This window comes from Salvelinus alpinus, chromosome 33, assembly GCF_045679555.1.
Source record: "Salvelinus alpinus chromosome 33, SLU_Salpinus.1, whole genome shotgun sequence".
Classification (NCBI taxonomy): Eukaryota; Metazoa; Chordata; class Actinopteri; order Salmoniformes; family Salmonidae; genus Salvelinus; species Salvelinus alpinus.
Window position 1 is genome coordinate 23,300,972 of NC_092118.1, and position 19,803 is coordinate 23,320,774.

The window sequence follows — 19,803 nt, forward strand, 5'->3', positions numbered from 1 at the left end:
ACCTCTACATGCTTTGTAAGTAGGAAAACCTGCAAAATTGTCAGTGTATCAAATACTTGTTCTCCCCACTGTATGTTCTCTTCAGCCATTTTCCCTCTCCAGAGTGTGGTGTTGTGGTGTATTGCTGTAGTGTTGTGTTTGCTAGTGTGGGTCTGTATTTTAGTCCGCTTGCTGCTTCTGCTGGTTCTAGCAACAGCATCAATGTTAATCTACACTGAACAAAAATATAAATGCAACATGTAAATTGTTGGGCCCACGTTTCATGAGCTGACATAAAAGATCCCCGAAAATGTCCATATGCACAAAAAGTGTATTTCTCTAAAATGTTTTGCACAAATTTGTTTACATCCCTGTTAGTGAGCATTTCTCCTTTGCGAAGATAATCCATCCACCTGACAGCTGTGGCATATAATAAACTGATTAAACTGATTAAACAGCTTGATCATTACACAGGTGCACCTTGTGCTGGGGACAATAAAATGCCACTCTATAATGTGAAGTTTCAAATTATGAGGGAACGTGCAATTTGCATGCTGACTGCAGGAATGTCAGAGAATTTCATGTTTATTTCTCTACAATAAGCCGCCTCCAATGTCGTTTTAGAGAATTTGGCAGTACGTCCAACCGACTTCACAACCGCAGACCACGTGTATGGCGTCATGTGGGCGAGCGGTTTGCTGATGCCAACGTTGTGAACAGAGTGCCCCATGGTGGCGGTGGGGTTATGGTATGGGCAGGCAGGCATAATCTATGGATAATCAACACAATTGCATTTTATTGATGGCAATGTGAATGCACAGAGGTATCGTGACGAGTTCCTGAGGCCCTTTGTCATGACATTCATCCGCCGCCATCACCTCATGTTTCAGCTTGATAATGCACAGCCCCATGTCGCAAGGATCTGTACACAATTACTGGAAGCTGAAAATATCCGAGTTATTCCATGGCCTGCATACTCACCAAATATTTCACCCATTGAGCATGTTTGGGATGCTCTGGATCAATGTGTATGAAAGCGTGCTCCAACTTCGCACAGCCATTGAAGAGGAGTGGGACAACATTCCACAGGCCACAATCAACAGCCTGATTAACACTATGCGAAGGAGATGTGTCGCGTTGCATGAGCCAAATGGTGGTCCCACCAGATACTGACTGGTTTTCTGATCCACGCCCCAACCTTTTTGGTATCTGTGACCAACAGATGCATATCTGTATTCCCAGTCATGTGAAATCCATAGATTAGGACCTAATGCATTTATTTCAATTGACTGATTTCCTTATATGAACTGTTACTCAGTAAAATCTTTGGAATTGTTGCACGTTGTGTTTATATTTTTATTCAGTATAATTCACTCTCTTTGAGTTGATGACTAGCCAGCCGAGAACAGCAGAGAGACACTTCTGTTTTCTGGAGCCAGTCAATGACCTTTACCCTTCTGTTCTGTTTGCTCTTCTCACTGTGTTTATCTCTCGTGTGTTCCTATTGGTTGAATGGCCTCCTGTTGTGACTGTGCACTGGTGGAGCGAGCGCCGCTCCCCCCGGACAGCCATCCTGAAACACGCTGGTGGGCCCCTCTTGCATGAATAGGTATTTTATTTTCCTTCATCCCTCTCAGAGGACCGTCACCTAGCTTCTTCATCCGTGCTCATAGTCTACTTTTCATTTACCAAACCAAAAAGAATGCACATTTAGATTATGATTTTTCTGCATCAATCACGGATGGATGGACAATGCCAGTGCTTCTCCAAATATTCAGGTTGGCTAATTTCACTGAACGTTTGCCTGTGAAGCCAACCTTGGTTCTTGATGTAACTGTGTGTCAAATCTGTTGGACGACATAAAGTTCATATGGAACCACCCATCAGTCAAAGCCTGATACACATCGGTTGTTGTGAGGGTTTAGACCCTGTAGCACTGGTATTTGGGCCCCGCCTCCTCCATATCAGTCATCAGGACGCTGTCATCACCATGTGAACCGTGGGATAGCTGGGTCTCACACTGGGCTGGGCCATCCTCCTCTCATCCTCCTCCCATCCATCCCGTTTCCACACTCCTCTCCAGTTTCACTGCCTTTCTTTCTGTTGGCCTCATCACCATCACATTCAACAAACATTCAGTCTATCTAGCTATACCAGGCTGTATTTCAATGTTTCTGTTGTATTGGACAACCAGGCCATATCATTTAGTGCCATGGAACTGGCTCATTGATTAATATGTTTTGTTTTGTAATGTATTTGTTTTGTAATGTATAGTACATTTACAGTATTAGGCAAGACTGCCTTCTCGTTTTGTGTACCAGAGGCATGGAATATTCTACAATTTATGCCTCATCTAGATATGTTAGTGCCACTGAATTAATTAAACATTTTGATGGGAGACTCTGTTACAGAGGAGTGTAAATGCTTTTTTTTAGGCTGGATCATGTTGTTGAATTCTATTATATTGTTGTATATTTTAATTCTGTAATGTATTGATTGTTGCTGCCTTCTTGGTCAGGTCTCTCTGGGTCTCAATGGGCTTTTCCTGGTTAAATCAAGGTTAAATAAAAATGAATAAACATTTCGGATGTACATTTTTTTTGATTGGTTTTTATTCGACTCATTGGCATGGTTTCTATTAGTGGAATAGGTCCTGGAAGTTAAAGTGTGATGTCTGTCTACCTGTTGATACCCCGCCCCAAAAGCTCTCTAGTTCTTAAAGTCAAGATCAGCCTGTAGATAAATCACCCAGGTTCATTACCCAATGAAAGCTTAAGACCAGACCCCCCTAATGTTATGTCAAGGGAGCCTTAAAATAGAGCCTTCAAGTCTTCCATGCTAAACAGGGGAGAGAGCTGGGTAATAGCAGAGGTTCCTCCATTTATACTCACCTTAAAATCACACTCTTTTTGTGAAAGAGGAACTGTGGAAAGTAAGTAACTGTTCCGACACGAAACATCCCCACATTGTTGATGTGTGTGGTAGACTGCAGAGCTGGTGAGTATGGATGTGGACCCTATGTCATGGGTCTGGGTCTGGCCTGTCCATTCAGCACTTTTCTCTGGGGGATTCAGTTGGGATCAAGCTGGCACTATGCTGCTGGATAATACAGGACTCTGCAATCAAAATAGGCTTTGTTAACCCCACTGCCAAGTAAGATCACTACAGCTGATCACAAGTTACAGTACAATACTAAACAGAAACACAACATGATGGTGGATGCACTTGTTGTACGCTAAAGAGAAGTTTTCAGTGATTTAGAATGGATTGCTGTTTGTTTGTAAATGTAGGATGGATTTCTGGTAGACATAGGGTGAATTCCAAATGGCATCCTAATTCCTATATGGTGCACTACTTTGAAGAGTTGTGTAATAGGTACAGGCAAAATGATGGTCTGGGACTATGCATGGACTAGCAGGCTGGCCAGTACTGTGTGATACAGGTTGTATTGTAATGGCAAAGGCAGTAGAGTGGTTTGGAGAGCAGAAAGCTGTATAAAGGTTTTTGTTGTGCTGGAGGACTGGGCAGTGTAGTAGTTTGGGGTGGAACTGTGTTGGGAAAAGGCTGATCTGTGTTGTAATTGGACAGTAGGTTGTCGGTGGCAGCGTTGGCCCCCTATCAGGGCCGGATGGGGGAGATTAGCCTTGTGGTGGGGCGTTGGGGTGGGCAGATTTACAGTAGGGTCCAGACAGGAGGGCAAGCCCATTACACTATACTGTAGAGACAGATCTACTCTAGCCTGTAGCAGCCAGCGACCAGGGTAAGGCTAATTATGAGGTTTCTCTTTGTGTTGTGCTTGTCTCACTGTGTGTTTTTGTACTATGTATGTCTCTCGTGTGCATATGGGTGAGAGGTTGTGTTTTGTAACAATGCTATAGCTAGGCAAACTGGGTACGCTATGTTGAGTTACTGTAAGTTTGTGTGAAATTAGTTTGTGCCCAAGGGTATTAATGAGGAATTTGCTGTGCATTGGGACTTGTAAAACACTTCAAATATAGAGACGGAACTGACTACTTGTCTAACTTTAAAACCAATGCTTCTTCATGCGTGGCGTGTTGCATCAGCATCTTTAGTGTAGAGACAATGGTGCCTCTTGCTTTTGTTATTATTTTTGTAAGTTCTGGTGATGGCTTTGAGTCCCATTGTGAGCTAATATGCTAACTTGCTCTCTCTGATTCTTCATTTGCAGAACGTACCCTTTGACCCCTCAACCCCTCCATCCCATCTTTCCCATCCTTTTTTTGGTTCTGATGTGTCTCTTCTCTTCTCTCCACAGGCGAGCCACACAGGAATGCGCTCCTACATTTACAATAAGAACTCTGTGATTGGCTCGCAGGCAGAGCACGGTGGGATGAGGACGTACTTCTTCAGTGCCGACACGCAGGAGGACATGAATGGTTGGATCCGAGCCATGAATCAGGCTGCTCTCATGCAGAGTCAAGGCATCAAGAGGTTAGTCCCTCCCTTCCAGGCCATTCCTTGTTGTCCCCAATAGTCCCCTCTGTAGTGTCCCCAATAGTCTCATCTGTAGTTATCCCAATAGGCTCCTCTGTAGTTATCCCAATAGGCTCCTCTGTAGTTATCCCAATAGGCTCCTCTGTAGTGTCCCCAATAGGCTCCTCTGTAGTTATCCCCAATAGTCTCCTCTGTAGTTATCCCCAATAGTCTCCTCTGTAGTTATCCCCAATAGTCTCATCTGTAGTCATCCCCAATAGTCTCCTCTTTAGTTATCCCCAATAGTCTCATCTGTAGTTATCCCCAATAGTCTCATCTGTAGTTATCCCCAATAGGCTCCTCTGTAGTTATCCACAATAGTCTCATCTGTAGTCATCCCAATAGTCTCCTCTTTAGTTATCCACAATAGTCTCATCTGTAGTCATCCCAATAGTCTCCTCTTTAGTTATCCCCAATAGTCCCCTCTGTAGTGTCCCCAATAGTCTCATCTGTAGTGTCCCCAATAGTCTCATCTGTAGTTATCCCAATAGGCTCCTCTGTAGTTATCCACAATAGTCTCATCTGTAGTCATCCCAATAGTCTCCTCTTTAGTTATCCCCAATAGTCTCATCTGTAGTTATCCCCAATAGTCTCCTCTGTAGTTATCCCCAATAGTCTCCTCTGTAGTTATCCCCAATAGTCTCCTCTGTAGTTATCCCCAATAGTCTCCTCTGTAGTTATCCCCAATAGTCTCCTCTGTAGTTATCCCCAATAGTCTCCTCTGTAGTTATCCCCAATAGTCTCCTCTGTAGTTATCCCCAATAGTCTCCTCTGTAGTTATTCCCAATAGTCCCTTCTAGTTATCCCCAATAGTCTCCTCTGTAGTCATCCCTAATAGTCCCCTGTAGTTATTCCCAATAGTCTCCTCTGTAGTGTCCCAAATATTCTCCTTTTGTAGTTATCCCCAATAGTCCCCTCTAGTTATCCCCAATAGTCCCCTCTAGTTATCCCCAATAGTCTCCTCTGTAGTTATCCCCAATAGTCTCCTCTGTAGTTATCCACAATAGTTTCCCTGTAGTGTCCCAAATAGTCTCTTTGTAGTTATCCCCAATAGTCCCCTCTAGTTATCCCCAATAGTCCCCTCTAGTTATCCCCAATAGTTTCCCTGTAGTGTCCCAAATAGTCTCTTTGTAGTTATCCCCAATAGTCCCCTCTAGTTATCCCTAATAGTCTCCTCTGTAGTTATCCACAATAGTTTCCCTGTAGTGTCCCAAATAGTCTCTTTGTAGTTATCCCCAATAGTCCCCTCTAGTTATCCCCAATAGTCCCCTCTAGTTATCCCCAATAGTCCCCTCTAGTTATCCCCAATAGTCTCCTCTGTAGTTATCCCCAATAGTCTCCTCTGTAGTTATCCCCAATAGTCTCCTCTGTAGTTATCCCCAATAGTCCCCTCTGTAGTTATCCCCAATAGTCTCCTCTGTAGTTATCCCCAATAGTCTCCTCTGTAGTTATCCCCAATAGTTCCCTCTGTAGTTATCCCCAATAGTCTCCTCTGTAGTTATCCCCAATAGTCCCCTCTGTAGTTATCCCCAATAGTCTCCTCTGTAGTTATCCCCAATAGTCTCCTCTGTAGTTATCCCCAATAGTCCCCTCTGTAGTTATCCCCAATAGTCTCCTCTGTAGTTATCCCCAATAGTCTCCTCTGTAGTTATCCCCAATAGTCTCCTCTGTAGTTATCCCCAATAGTCTCCTCTGTAGTTATCCCCAATAGTCTCCTCTGTAGTTATCCCCAATAGTCTCCTCTGTAGTTATCCCCAATAGTCTCCTCTGTAGTTATTCCCAATAGTCCCCTCTAGTTATCCTCAATAGTCTCCAATGTAGTTTTTCCCAATAGTCTCCTCTAGTTATCCCCAATAGTCCCCAGTAAACCCAATGCCTCCTAGTCCAAACAGGGATCCACCAGTACCTCTCCCAGTAGACCTCAGCCTCCCTCTCTCTTCCTATCACCTTCTCAGCACAAAGCAAAGCACATTTTTCCCAGTCTGATCTTGATCATGTGCCTGTAGAAACATTAGCAAAGTGCCTAACTGTTGGGGTTGTAGGTGGGAGTGTGCCTGGCCTGGCTTGGCTTAGCTTGACTGGGACTCAGTGAGCAGTCATCCATGGCAGGACAGGCGTAGCTGATCTGATAGTGTCTCCTCTCCTGTGCTGTGGGATGGATGGGATGTGAGTTCTGAGCATGGGCCAGTCTCAGGGCATAGACAAGGTTCCTCTCTCTACTCCATCACAGGGCACAAACACGTCTGCGTCCCAAATGGCACCCTATTCCCTATATAGTGCACTACTGATTAGATCCCCATGGGCCCTGGTCAAAAGTAGTGCAGTATATAGGGAATAAAGAATAGCTGTTTCAATTAAAAGGAGAAAAAGTTATGGTTTGGCCAAACAGGTTATGGTTTGGTTAGATGAATGACATAGCTTGTGGTGTAGGAGAAATGAAGTGTACATACATGATGTGACTGATCTGGACTGGCATTCTACAGCTGAGAGGGAAGGTTGGATCTGATGTTTTGTGAAACAATACCATCTAGTGGCCAACGCTGCTCGGTGCTCATTAGCAGCTCCAAGGGAAGCTATTTCTCCTGAAAATCAATGTCTGAATCTACTGCTAGTGCTACATTATAATGTTATCAGGATGTCAGCATTATCATGTAGACAGATTAGACAGCAAGCTAGAACTTGGAATTCCAGTAGAACATTAGCTAACACTCGTTTACAGTACCAGTCAAAAGTTTGTACACACCTACTCATTCAAGGGTTGTTCTTTACATCAAAACTATGAAATAACCCATAAGGAATCATGTGTTAACCAAAAAAGTGTTAAACAGATTATTCTAAGTTGCCACCTAAGTTGCCACTTGATGACAGCTTTACAACAGCTTTACACACTCTTGGCATGCTCTCAACAAGCTTCACCTGAAATGCTTTTCCAACAGTCTTGAAGGAGTTCCCACATATGCTGAGCTGCGTTCCTTCACTCTGCTGTCCAACTCATCCCAAACCATCTCAATTGGGTTGAGTTCGGTCATCTGATGCAGCAGTCCATCACTCTCCTTCTTGGTCAAATAGCCCTTACACAGCCTGGAGGTGTGTTGGGTCATTGTCCTGTTTGAAAACAAATGATAGTCCCACTAAGCTCAAACCAGATGGGATGGTGTATCGCTGCAGAATGCTGTGGCAGCCATGCTGGCTAAGTGTGCCTTGAATTCTAAATAAATCACAGACAGTGTCACCAGAAAAGAACCCCCCCACCATCACACCTCCTCCATGCTTCACGGTGGGAACTACACATGTGGAGATCATCCGTTCACCTACTCGGCGTCTCACAAAGACCCGGCGGTTGGAACCAAAAATGTAAAATTTGGACTCATCAGACCAAAGGACAGATTTCCACTGGTCTAATGTTCATCGCTCGTATTTCTTGGCCCAAGCAAGTCTATTCTTCTTATTGGTGTCCTTTAGTAGTGGTTTCTTTGCAGTAATTTGACCATGAAGGCCTGATTCACGCAGTCTCCTCTGAACAGTTGATGTTGAGATGTGACTGTTACTTGAACTCTGTGAAGCATTTATTGGGGCTGCAATTTCAGAATTTCTGACATTTTCTGGATTGTCTAACCTTCATGTCTTAAAGTAATGATGGACTGTCGTTTCTCTTTGCTTATTTCAGCAGTTTTTTCCATAATATGGACTTGGTCTTTTACCAATAGGGCTATCTTCTGTATAACACCCCTACCTTGTCACAACACAACTGATTGGCTCAAACACATTAAGAAGGAAAGAAATTCCACAAATTAACTTTTAAGAAGGCACACCTGTTAATTGAAATGCATTCCAGGTACCTTATGAAGCTGGTTGAGAGAATACGGGTGGCTACTTTGAAGAATTTCAAATTTGATTTGTTTAACACTTTTTTGGTTAGTTCATGGTTCCATATGTGTTATTTCATAGTTTTGATGTCTTCACTATTATTCTACAATGTAGAAAATAGCCAAAATAAAGAAAAAGCCTTGAATGAGTAGGTGTGTCCAAACTTTTAACTGGTACTGTATGTCTGAATATGCTCTGAACTTTGAAACTGAGTTCAAAACTGTCCATTGAGGACCTGCCCTGTCAATATTTGTAATCTAAAAAATGTGTGATTTGTTAGATGTGTATAGTGTTGGTCTGGGAATCAGATAAATTATATCTCAGATGAATGACTCCCTGCAGAGGGAGAGAGTCTCATACATTCATCTGTGGGACAAATTAATGATCACTAGAGCTATTACACAGAGTCATTGATGAAGAGGCTACCCCAAGCTATTTGTTTAAAGACAAAATGGCTGTCATTTTGACTCTCAAGGGGAACCCAGCCTGCCTCCGATTCAAAGAGCCTCACTTAGTTACACTCCCCTCTCCATGAAAATATGTGGGTGTTAAAAACATATTGAAATCCCCTCCCTGTAGTCTCCCTTCCCTCTTTGGAGGAACTCACTAATGAATAAAGGACATTTGAATGCTTTCACTAGTATCACTCAAGTGGGAAATAGGATTGAGAGTCAGTCAAATCAGGTTAATGGAGGTGTCCATGTACTTTACCATAATGTGCTGGGGACAATAGAAGGCCACTCTAAAATGTGCAGTTTTGTCACACAACACAATGAGACATGTCTCAAGTTTTGAGGGAATGTGCAATTGGCATGCTGAATGCAGGAATGTCTACCAGAGCTGTTGCCAGAGAATGTTATGTTAATTGTTCTACCATAAACTGCCACTAGGCCCACCCATGGCCGCGCCCCTTCCCAGTGATGTGAAATCCATAAATTCATTCATTCATTTAAATTGACTAAAATCCTTGAAATTGTTGCATGTTGCGTTTATATTTCTGTTCAGTGTATTAGCTTGTCACTAACCATGTCACACTGAGCTGATTAATCATGTCAGTTGTTTCTAATGTCCAGGGGTTGGTGTGATAGAAACGCCATGTTTGCCCGTTGTCTTTAGCCTAGGTAACTGTAAAGTGCCTCTGTTATAGTCCAGTATCCCTGTTGACCTCTATCGCCTCTCACCCCTCACAGAGAGGCAGTCACAGAGAGACCAGAAATGTCAGTGCAGCAGGCAGTACCACAGACCAACCACGTTAACAACAACAACACCAGTAAGAGCCCCTCCCAGTCGCGTTCAGGGAGCCTCCAGCGGCCCGAGAGAGAGGAGCCTCCGGAGGGGGAGATCCGACTGAGCCAGGGGGACGAGGAGAGGTACGTGTTGGAGGCTCCTAGAAAGCTCAGCCATCCAGCCACGGAGGTAGAGGTAGACAGGCTCTCCCCAGACACTCTCCCTGGCCCCTCACACCCCAGGAATGGCCAGGCCCACACAGTCCTCGCCACGCTGCCCCCTGAGCAGAATGGGAACGTCGTGTATAAGAGGGGCTTTGTCCCACGGACAGCCACAGAGAAGCAGGTGCAGAGGAAGACTGCTCTGGCTCAGGTGGAGCACTGGGTCAAAGTACAGAAGGGAGATCCCAAGAGGTCAGTCAGAAGACCTACATTACTCATCTAATCTAATCTTTACTCTTATCCTGAGCATAATCTTATCCTTAGCTTCAGTGATGATAACCCTAACCATCACAGGAGGTTGATGGCATCTTAATTGTGGAGAACGGGTTCGCTGTAATGGTGGGAGTGGAATAGGTGGAATGGTATCAAATACATCAAGCACATGATTTCCATGTGTTTGATGCCATTCCCTTTTTTCCGTTCCGGACATTATTATGAGCCGTTCTCCCCTTAGCAGCCTGCTGTGCTAACTATAGCCTCAGCCCATGCCCCAATGTCAACCATTCAATTGACATACTGTATTGTAACAAACTTTTTATAAATGTCTCCCCCTGGTGGCGATTGTGAATGTCTCAGCTCTGAACTGCTTTTTCACTGTCACTTACTTAAATGCACTTTAGTTTCAACTCAGTATTGATGCTCATTTATGTACCTGGTGAAATAAGTAGACTGCACAGTTTGTAAAAGGCTTTATCCCTGTTTCCTAACCTTAGCAACACACCTACTACTGAGTACGCCCTCCCCCTTCCTCGGCGGACGCCTCCCCTGCAGCCTAAGGCCGTGGTAGTAGAGGCCTACCAGACATTGCCAAAGACCCCCAGACTCCCGTCTGGCGGGAGCTCCCCTTCGGCGCCCCGCAACCTGCCCAGCGACTACAAATACGCCCACGACCGGCTCAGCCACTTCCGCATGTCCACCGATGAGCGCATGGCCACCAAGGAGGGCATGGTATGGCAGCTGTATGAGTGGCAGCAGCGCCAGCAGTTCCGCCACGGCAGCCCCACGGCGCCCATCTACACCGGGCCAGACTTCCTGGACACAGCCTCCTTCAGGGTCATTGTGGAGCTGCCTCGCTCCATCTCTGTGCCCCCTTCCCCCTGTGAAGTCCCCCCATCTGTCCCCACCTTCAAACCACTGTCCCCACACAGGCCACACACCCCCTCAGACAGGGTGACGGTCAGGCCGCTGGATGAGGTGCCACCTGGGGAGTCCCCCACCGGCTCCAGTTCTCCTAGACGGGTGTTTTCTCAGCTCTCTAAGGTAGGACTCTGACCCACTGGGGTTTAAAGGGTTAAAGAGGCTGGTTTACCAGCCTGGGACTGGCACAACACTAAATGTTTCACAGCTAAGGAACGTTCATCTTTCATAAAAGGGTTTAATTCTCACAGTTACTGAGGTCATTTTGTTTGTAGTGAATTTCCAATTCATCTCTCTCTTAGAGGAATAATAACTTTGACACATTAACCGTTAGAGAAAGGGCCAACCATGGGAAGATGAGCATGAGAAGTAGCCCTGCTGTAATTTCCCGGCATCTTCACTTTGATGCCGGTCACAAGCTCCGAAGGATTCACACAGTCCACACCCAGGCCCTCTACACAGGTGGTAGGGTGTGTGTGTGAGTGGGAGCCTCCCCATCGCCCATTCCTCCCATCTCCCAGCACGGCCCGGCCCAGTCTCTGGGCTCAGACACCCACCAGCCTGTGTGGCCGTGTGTGTGCGAGTGTGTGACCCCCTGTGACAAGGCACTGTCCTACGCCATCCGCACCCTGTGCTGTCTCCCTGCCGTCTCCCACACCCCCCACATGTGAGGCTGTCTCTACAAGGCTGCACCACACCAGCCTCCACGCAGCCCTTATCGCAATCCCACTGTCCTCACGCCAAGTAAACAGAATGTCCCAGCCTCTGTTTCCTCATCATTCACCCATAACGCCAAGTCACTAATTATGTGTCTCAAATAGAACACTGCCGCTCCACTTGCTCACAGAATAATCATAAACACTCAGAGGAAAAGTATTTTTTTAATGAGCCACAGTGTGTGTGTGAGACCATCCAAGAAAGCAATGGTTTATGGGTACTACATTTAGTCTACAGATGAACTTTGTTTTGGTGGATCCAGCATCTTTTAGACTGGTGATGTCTTTTTGGCTTGATTGTGCATTTCAGGGCTGTGTTCCATGTACCTCCTATGGAATATCACACAAGTGTATGTGTCTGTGTGTTTGTGTGTGTGTGTGTGTGTGTGTTTGTTATTAGCGGCTAATTCAATTTGCCCAGGGCCTCTCAGCACCCTGTAAACATCTCCACTGTATCTCAACCATCAGCAACGGTCTCGTTCTTCTGATCTTACATTTAAATGAAAAACCTATTATACAGCAAAAAAAGATTGGCTTGGGAATCTCTGAGGGAATGGCTCACAGTGCTTCTCTCGCTGGTAGCAAACAAATGTTATTTTAAGAAGGCAGGTTGGGGATAATTTATGTGTAGTTAATTCAATCTCTTGTTGGTTGTGTCTTTTTAAGGTTCTGTGAAGGGCCTAGCCAAGGAATTCTGTGTGTTAAGCAAAAATGTCAAACCTTCCAAACCCTGTAGCAACTTAAACTGGGGGCACACTTTATTTCAAATAAGAGGAGGAAGGATGGAAATAAATACATGGATAGAAGAAAAAATATGCTGTGTGCACAAATGAGTTTGTTAAGTTGCAGGCATTCCCTTTAAGTTTGGGGTGCTACATATCAGAATGCCCAGTAGCGGGGACAGAAAGCCAGGAACAATCTGAACCACACTGCAGGGATATTCATCCTTGTAAATGTTCATTTATGATTTGCCATTCTGTTTGATCTGTGAAATGGGATATGTAGCCTAATAACTTGTTGATGTCTTTGTTTTCCCACAGACTAGTCAGCTGGAGAGACGGTCAATGCCAGCCATGGGCTACATCACACACACAGTCAGCGCACCAAGCTTGCATGGGAAAACGGTACAGCTTCTGTCTTGTTCATTTATCTTCATCACACACCCAGTTTAAACTATTCTCTGCTTTATATTAGGACTATTAAAGATGAATGCTGAAGGGAACGTCAATGTAATACATTTCAGTCAGAAAGCAGCACTATTTTCAGCTGGTGGATTCAGTGCTGTTCTGCTCTGAAGGGCCTTGTGTGGGTGACGGGGAGAGAGGAGCAGGTATTGTGGTAGGATGCTTAGGCCCACAGCTCTCTGGGGCCTGAAGAGCTGAGCCCTCACTGCTGCCACCTGGTGGCCAGGTGTTGAAGTGCTCTCTCTCTGTCCCTCCCTCTCTTCCTCTCCCTGGCCTGGGCCTGACCCTACTGCAGCCGGAGGAGCTGACCCTGCTGCTCATTCAGCTCAGGAGTCACCAGGCCAAGATGGCTGGTGTGCACGGCGACGCCCTCCACCACCTACATCACAACGGCCTCCTAGGCCCCAGCCTGCAGGTCAGGCCCCCTCGTATCCTCCCCCCTGCAGCCGCCCTGCCCTGCAGCCCCACTCCAATGAATTGTGGATCCCCAGCCCCCAGCCAAATCCCCATCACCCGCAGTCTGTGTCTCTGCTAGTGTTTTGGTCCCAGCTCCATCATTCATTGGACTGTGTGGTGTGTTGGTCGTGTCTGTTGTACTAGTGGCTTAGGTGCTCCCCTGTTAGCATGGACTGTCTGCAGCTATAGATACACCAGCCTGTGTTGTGTTTGAATGGACGGCCTCACTCATCTGTCGGCATAATGTAGCGCTCTGTTGAGCGTTATAGAGACGTGTTTCATTTGATTTGTTAAAAAACAAACATGATGTTGCTCCCAAGCTTCATATCAAGCATGTTGCTTGTTGACTATGCACCGTGCCTGTCTTCACATACATATACTCTAGCCTTATCTTCTGTTGTTTGAGGTCTTTGCAAACCTGGATAACTACAATGAGAAATGTATTTGTGACTTTTCTTACACATTTCCCCTCTAAGTCCTGGTTGTGTTGAACTGTGTGTATCTGAGAGGTCACTCTTATTAGTGTAAAGTGACCCTGGGTATACAGGCTGGCTCAGGAGTGTGTCTCCCTAGAGCAGGGGTAGGCAACTACATTCAGCCGCGGGACGATTTCTGTTGGAGCGAATGGTCAGGGGGGCTGGAACTTAATTATAATAATTTGTACACTGAAAATTGTATTCTATTTGAAGTAATACCTTGATTACACAGAGTCATGATCACATATGTCTCTTTTTTTATATGTGGGAATACTTGGGAACAGATTTCCTAAATTAAACTGAATTCCTGGTGATTTTACAGTCTCCTTTTTGACCAAAAAATAAATACAATAAAAAAGATGCCTGTTGCCGACCCCTGCCGTAGAAGAGCCAGTCCAAACACAGTGCTCTGTTCTCAGACCTGCACACCACAGTGACGCTGTAAAGGTGCTCAATGACAACCATGCTCAGTCTCTCTCCATCAACGCTTATGTTCTCTTCATCCTCATGTGGACATCATTTACCCATGCCAGAGATTTGGTGGCGAACTGAATTACAAGCAGTGTACTGCCCTATGAAATGCTTAAGCTATTTGTGTAAGCATCCCTAAACTATTTAGATAGCAGCCCTACACTACAATCTAGTTTGGTGTAAATTCTCATAATATAACTGAATCAATCTGCCTGATTTTTCTGTACTATTTTGCCTCACTAATATTCATTTGACTGTGGTGATATGATCTCTCCAATGAGAATGAAGTAGAGATATAGAGTTGTGCTGTAACAGCACCTGACTAGTCTTCCTATACTATAGTCTCCTAGCATCCTTTGCAGTCTTGTGATCTGTCTCTCCATTCCTCATTGTCTGTCAGGCAGATGATACTTACATGCAACTGAAGAAGGACCTGGATTATCTCGATCTGAAGGTGGGCCCCAAGAGAAAAGATCACGTAAATGATGATTTATCTCTCTTCCTCCTCTCTCCTCTGTAGCCTGCATCCTGCTCTTCCTTCCACTGTCTACAGTGTCAGTCTCTTCCTCATTCACACACCTCCTTCTGCTGCTCTCTCCTCTTCTTTCTGACCTCGTTCCTCAGGGCTGTGTGGTTTAGGTTGATGTTGGAATTTAAACTGTCTTCTGTGTGTTTTAACCACTGTTGTTTTTGTTACTAATGCTCTGTATACTGAGAATAATGCTATGCTGCATTCATCTGTGTCTTTACTATCAATTCAGCAAAGAAAACAACTTGAGTGCAATATGATCTCATACATAAAATGATATGATTATTGGCTACAGTATAAATTATAAAATGTTCTATATTGTGTCAAAGCTAGCTATCCTTGCAATTGGATAAAAGTACATTGGGAATAGCACATGTTCACCTTGAAAACTTGGGGTCAAAATATCATACCTCCACTGATGGTAAATGAAGTTTCAAGCAGCACAGTACTACATGTCAAAAACTACATTTTGCATCATGTAAATTTCACTTCCCATCAAGCAGTGCTGCTAAAAGAGACCTACAATGGGCGCGTTCGACATTGCAGCCGACTTTAAAGGCGAGTCGAGACTGACTGATCTACAAATCACCTTGCATCCTACAGTAAATAACTACACAATATTATTTGAAGATCAGTCAGTCAGTAACAATTTAACCATGATACATCACGGATTTGATGCACTCGAGCCCAGAAAATATCTTGCTGCTGTGCGGCTTCATATACACTACCGGTCATAAGTTTTAGAACACCTACTCATTCAATGGTTTTTATTTTATTTTGACTATTTTCTACATTGTAGAATAATAGTGAAGACATCAAAACTATGATATAACACATATGGAATCATGTAGTAACCAAAAAAGTGTTAAACAAATGAAAATGTATTTTATATTTGAGATTCTTCCAATAGCCATCATTTGCCTTGATGACAGCCTTGCACACTCTTGGCATTCTCTCAACCAGCTTCATGAGGTAGTCACCTGGAATGCATTTCAAATAACAGGTGTGCCTTCTTAAAAGTCCATTTGTGGAATTTATTTATGCATTGGAGCCAATCAGTTGTGTTGTGACAAGGTAGGGGGGGACAAACAGAAGATAGCCCTATTTAGTAAAATACCAAGTCCATATTATGGCAAGAACAGCTCAAATAAGCAAAGAGAAACGACAGTCCATCATTACTTCAAGACATGAAGATTAGTCAATACGGAAAATATTAAGAACTTTGAAAGTTTCTTGAAGTGCAGTCGCAAAAACCATCAAGCGCTATGATGAAATTGGCTCTCATGAGGACCGCCACAGGAAAGGAAGACCCAGAGATACCTCTGCTGCAGAGGATAAGTTCATTAGAGTTACCAGCCTCAGAAATTCCAGCCCAAACAAATGCTTCACAGAGTTCAAGTAACAGACACATCTCAACATCAACTGTTCAGAGGAGACTGTGTGAATCAGATCAAATCAAATTTATTTATATAGCCCTTCTTACATCAGCTGATATCTCAAAGTGCTGTACAGAAACCCAGCCTAAAACCCCAAACAGCAAGCAATGCAGGTGTAGAAGCACGGTGGCCAGGAAAAACTCCCTAGAAAGGTCAAAACCTAGGAAGAAACCTAGAGAGGAACCAGGCTATGAGGGGTGGGCCAGTCCTCTTCTGGCTGTGCCGGGTGGAGATTATAACAGAACATGGCCAAGATGTTCAAATGTTCATAAATGACCAGCATGGTCAAATAATAATAATCACAGTAGTTGTCGAGGGTGCAACAAGTCAGCACCTCAGGAGTAAATGTCAGTTGGCTTTTCATAGCCGATTATTAAGAGTATCTCTACCGCTCCTGCTGTCTCTAGAGAGTTGAAAACAGCAGGTCTTGGACAGGTAGCACGTCTGGTGAACAGGTCAGGGTTCCATAGCCGCAGGCAGAACAGTTGAAACTGGAGCAGCAGCACGGCCAGGTGGACTGGGGACAGCAAGGAGTCATCATGCCAGGTAGTCCTGAGGCATGGTCCTAGGGCTCAGGTTCTCCGAGAGAGAGAAAGAAAGAGAGAAAGAGAGAATTAGAGAGAGCATACTTAAATTCACACAGGACACCGGATAAGACAGGAGAAGTACTTCAGATATAACAGACTGACCCTAGCCCCCTGACACATAAACTACTGCAGCATAAATGCTGAGGCAGGAGGGGTCAGGAGACACTGTGGCCCCATCCGATGATACCCCCGGACAGGGCCAAACAGGCAAGATATAATCCCACCCACTTTGCCAAAGCACAGCCCCCACACCACTAGAGGGATATCTTCAACCACCAACTTACCATCCTGAGACAAGGCCGAGTATAGCCCACAAAGATCTCCGCCACGGCACAACCCAAGGGGGGGCACCAACCCAGACAGGAAGATCACGTCAGTGACTCAACCCACTCAAGTGACGCACCCCTTCTAGGGGCGGCATGGAAGAGCACCAGTAAGCCAGTGACTCAGCCCCTGTAATAGGGTTAGAGGCAGAGAATCCCAGTGGAGAGAGGGGAAACGGCCAGGCAGAGACAGCAAGGGCGGTTCATTGCTCCAGAGCCTTTCCGTTCACCTTCACACTCCTGGGTCAGACTACACTCAATCATAGGACCTACTGAAGAGATGAGTCTTCAGTAAAGACTTAAAGGTTGAGACCGAGTTTGCGTCTTTCATATGGGTAGGTAGACCATTCCATAAAAATGGAGCTCTATAGGAGAAAGCCCTGCCTCCAGCTGTTTGCTTGGAAATTCTAGGGGCAATTAGGATGCCTGCGTCTTGTGACCATAGCGTACATGTAGGTATGTACGGCAGGACCAAATCGGAAAGATAGGTAGGAGCAAGCCCATGTAATGCTTTGTAGGTTAGCAGTAAAACCTTGAAACCAGCCCTTGCTTTAACAGGAAGCCAGTGTAGGGAGGCTAGCACTGGAGTAATATGATTTTAAAAATTGGTTCTAGTCAGGATTCTAGCAGCCGTATTTAGCACTAACTGAAGTTTATTTAGTGCTTTATCTGGGTAGCCGGAAAGAAGAGCATTGCAGTAGTCTAACCTAGAAGTAACAAACGCATGGATTAATTTTTCTGCATCATTTTTGGACAGAAAGTTTCTGATTTTTGCAATGTTACGTAGATGGAAAAAAGCTGTCCTTGAAACAGTCTTGATATGTTCGTCAAAAGAGAGATCAGGGTCCAGAATAACGCCGAGGTCCTTCACAGTTTTATTTGAGACGACTGTACAACCATCAAGATTAATTGTCAGATTCAACAGAAGATCTCTTTGCTTCTTGGGACCTAGAACAAGCATCTCTGTTTTGTCCGAGTTTAAAAGTAGAAAGTTTGCAGCCATCCACTTCCTTATATCTGAAACACAGGCTTCTAGCGAGGGCAATTTTGGGGCTTCACCATGTTTCATTGAAATGGTCATGGTCAAATTGCTGCAAAGAAACCACTACTAAAAGACACCAATAAGAATAAGAGACTTGCTTGGGCCAAGAAACACGAGCAATGGACATTAGACCGGTGGAAATTTGTCCTTTGGTCTGGAGTCCAAAGTCTAGATTTTTGGTTCCAACCGCTGTTTCTTTGTGAGACGCAGTGTGGGTGAACGGATGATCTCCGCATGTATATTTCCCACCGTAAAGCATAGAGGAGGAGGTGTTATGGTGTATTTATTTAGAATTCAAGGCACATTTAACCAGCATGGCTACCACAGCATTCTGCAGCGATATACCATCCCATCTGGTTTGGGCTTAGTGGAACTATCATTTGTTTTTTCAACAGGACAATGACCCAACACACCTCCAGGCTGTGTAAGGGCTATTTTACTAAGAAGGAGAGTGATGGTGTGCTGCATCAGATGACCTGGCCTCCACAATTACCCAACCTCAACCAAATTGAGACGTTTGGGATGAGTCAGACAGCAGAGTAAAGGAAAAGCAGCCAACAAGTGCTCAGCATACGTGGGAACTTCAAGACTGTTGGAAAAGCATTCCAGGTGAAGCTGGTTGAGAGAATGCCAAGAGTGTGCAAAGCTGTCATCTAGGCAAAGGGTGGCTATTTGAAGAATCTCAAACATATCAAAATATATTTTATATTTAACACTTTTGGTTACCACATGATTCCACATGTGTTATTAGTTTAGTTGTATGTCTTCACTATTATTCTACAATGTAGAAAATAGTAAAAATAAAGAAAAATCCTTGAATGTGTAGGTGTTCTAAAACTTTTTACTGGTAGTGTAAGTCTAATGCCAGCTTTAGCAGAATGACCTTGTGTGTTGTAATGATTCTACATTCTGCTATCAGCAATTCTCTTCCATTAACAACAGTACAAAGCATCTGATCCTCCTGAAGTGATTTGTATGTATAACACCACAACCCTTAACTAACCTTCTGTTTCTTGGAGTGGGGAGTTCTATTATTGATGTAACACCTCTGTATTTCCTATTTTAAAACAGATCAAAAGTATTGACCCGTTGATCGTTATGGTACACAATGTGTTAGAAAACACCCCTCCAGGTTTTGGGTCCAGTTGGAATGTAAGGATGGTGTGCATACAAAGAGTGAGACCATTCCACTGCTTCTCCTAATAGAATGTGTGTAATGCACTCCTCACCTGCCCGTGTTTGCTGTGATGAGTGGCCATGTTAGAAGAGAGACCCACCTGTGACTGTAGTGCATAGCTTGGCCTGCTGGGTACTGTAGTCCATCATGGTGATGCTGTGTCAGTGTGTGCTGACTGACTGATGTGGACTCTGTCTCTGCTCTCTGTGAGAGGGAGTCCCATTGCATGCTGTTGAACCCTGGATTGCACTTTGTTTCACAGCCTTTCTTTTCCTTTTGTTTGTCTAGTAAGCACTAAAGAGACGACCCAAGGGTGCTCTTTGAGACACGTCAATACTGATTATCATTTAACAGAATCAGAGCTATAAGGTCAGATACATAACGTGTGCTTTGGATATAATTGTAAACACACCTACATCTCTATGCTCTTTGAAATGGATCAGCAGAAATCATTAGCTCTGTTTGGGCATTAAGTCAATTG

At 44.5% G+C, this 19,803-nt stretch overlaps 1 protein-coding gene across 15 annotated transcripts in view; it reads left to right on the forward strand.

The window, feature by feature from the left end:
• The window catches only part of plekha7b (pleckstrin homology domain containing, family A member 7b), a 173,839-nt gene that overhangs the window by 113,955 nt on the left and 40,081 nt on the right, over positions 1-19,803 (forward strand). For 4 of the 15 annotated variants that reach the window (XM_071380878.1, XM_071380877.1, XM_071380881.1 and 1 more), the window contains 7 exons: positions 4,256-4,431; positions 9,531-9,980; positions 10,502-11,048; positions 12,682-12,765; positions 13,121-13,240; positions 14,629-14,706; positions 19,217-19,297. In XM_071380878.1, the coding sequence (XP_071236979.1) occupies positions 4,256-4,431; positions 9,531-9,980; positions 10,502-11,048; positions 12,682-12,765; positions 13,121-13,240; positions 14,629-14,706; positions 19,217-19,297 (1,536 nt within the window). The remainder of the gene's footprint in view (positions 1-4,255; positions 4,432-9,530; positions 9,981-10,501; positions 11,049-12,681; positions 12,766-13,120; positions 13,241-14,628; positions 14,707-19,216; positions 19,298-19,803) is intronic. The other 11 variants (XM_071380879.1, XM_071380872.1, XM_071380873.1 and 8 more) reach the window with 7 other exon arrangements.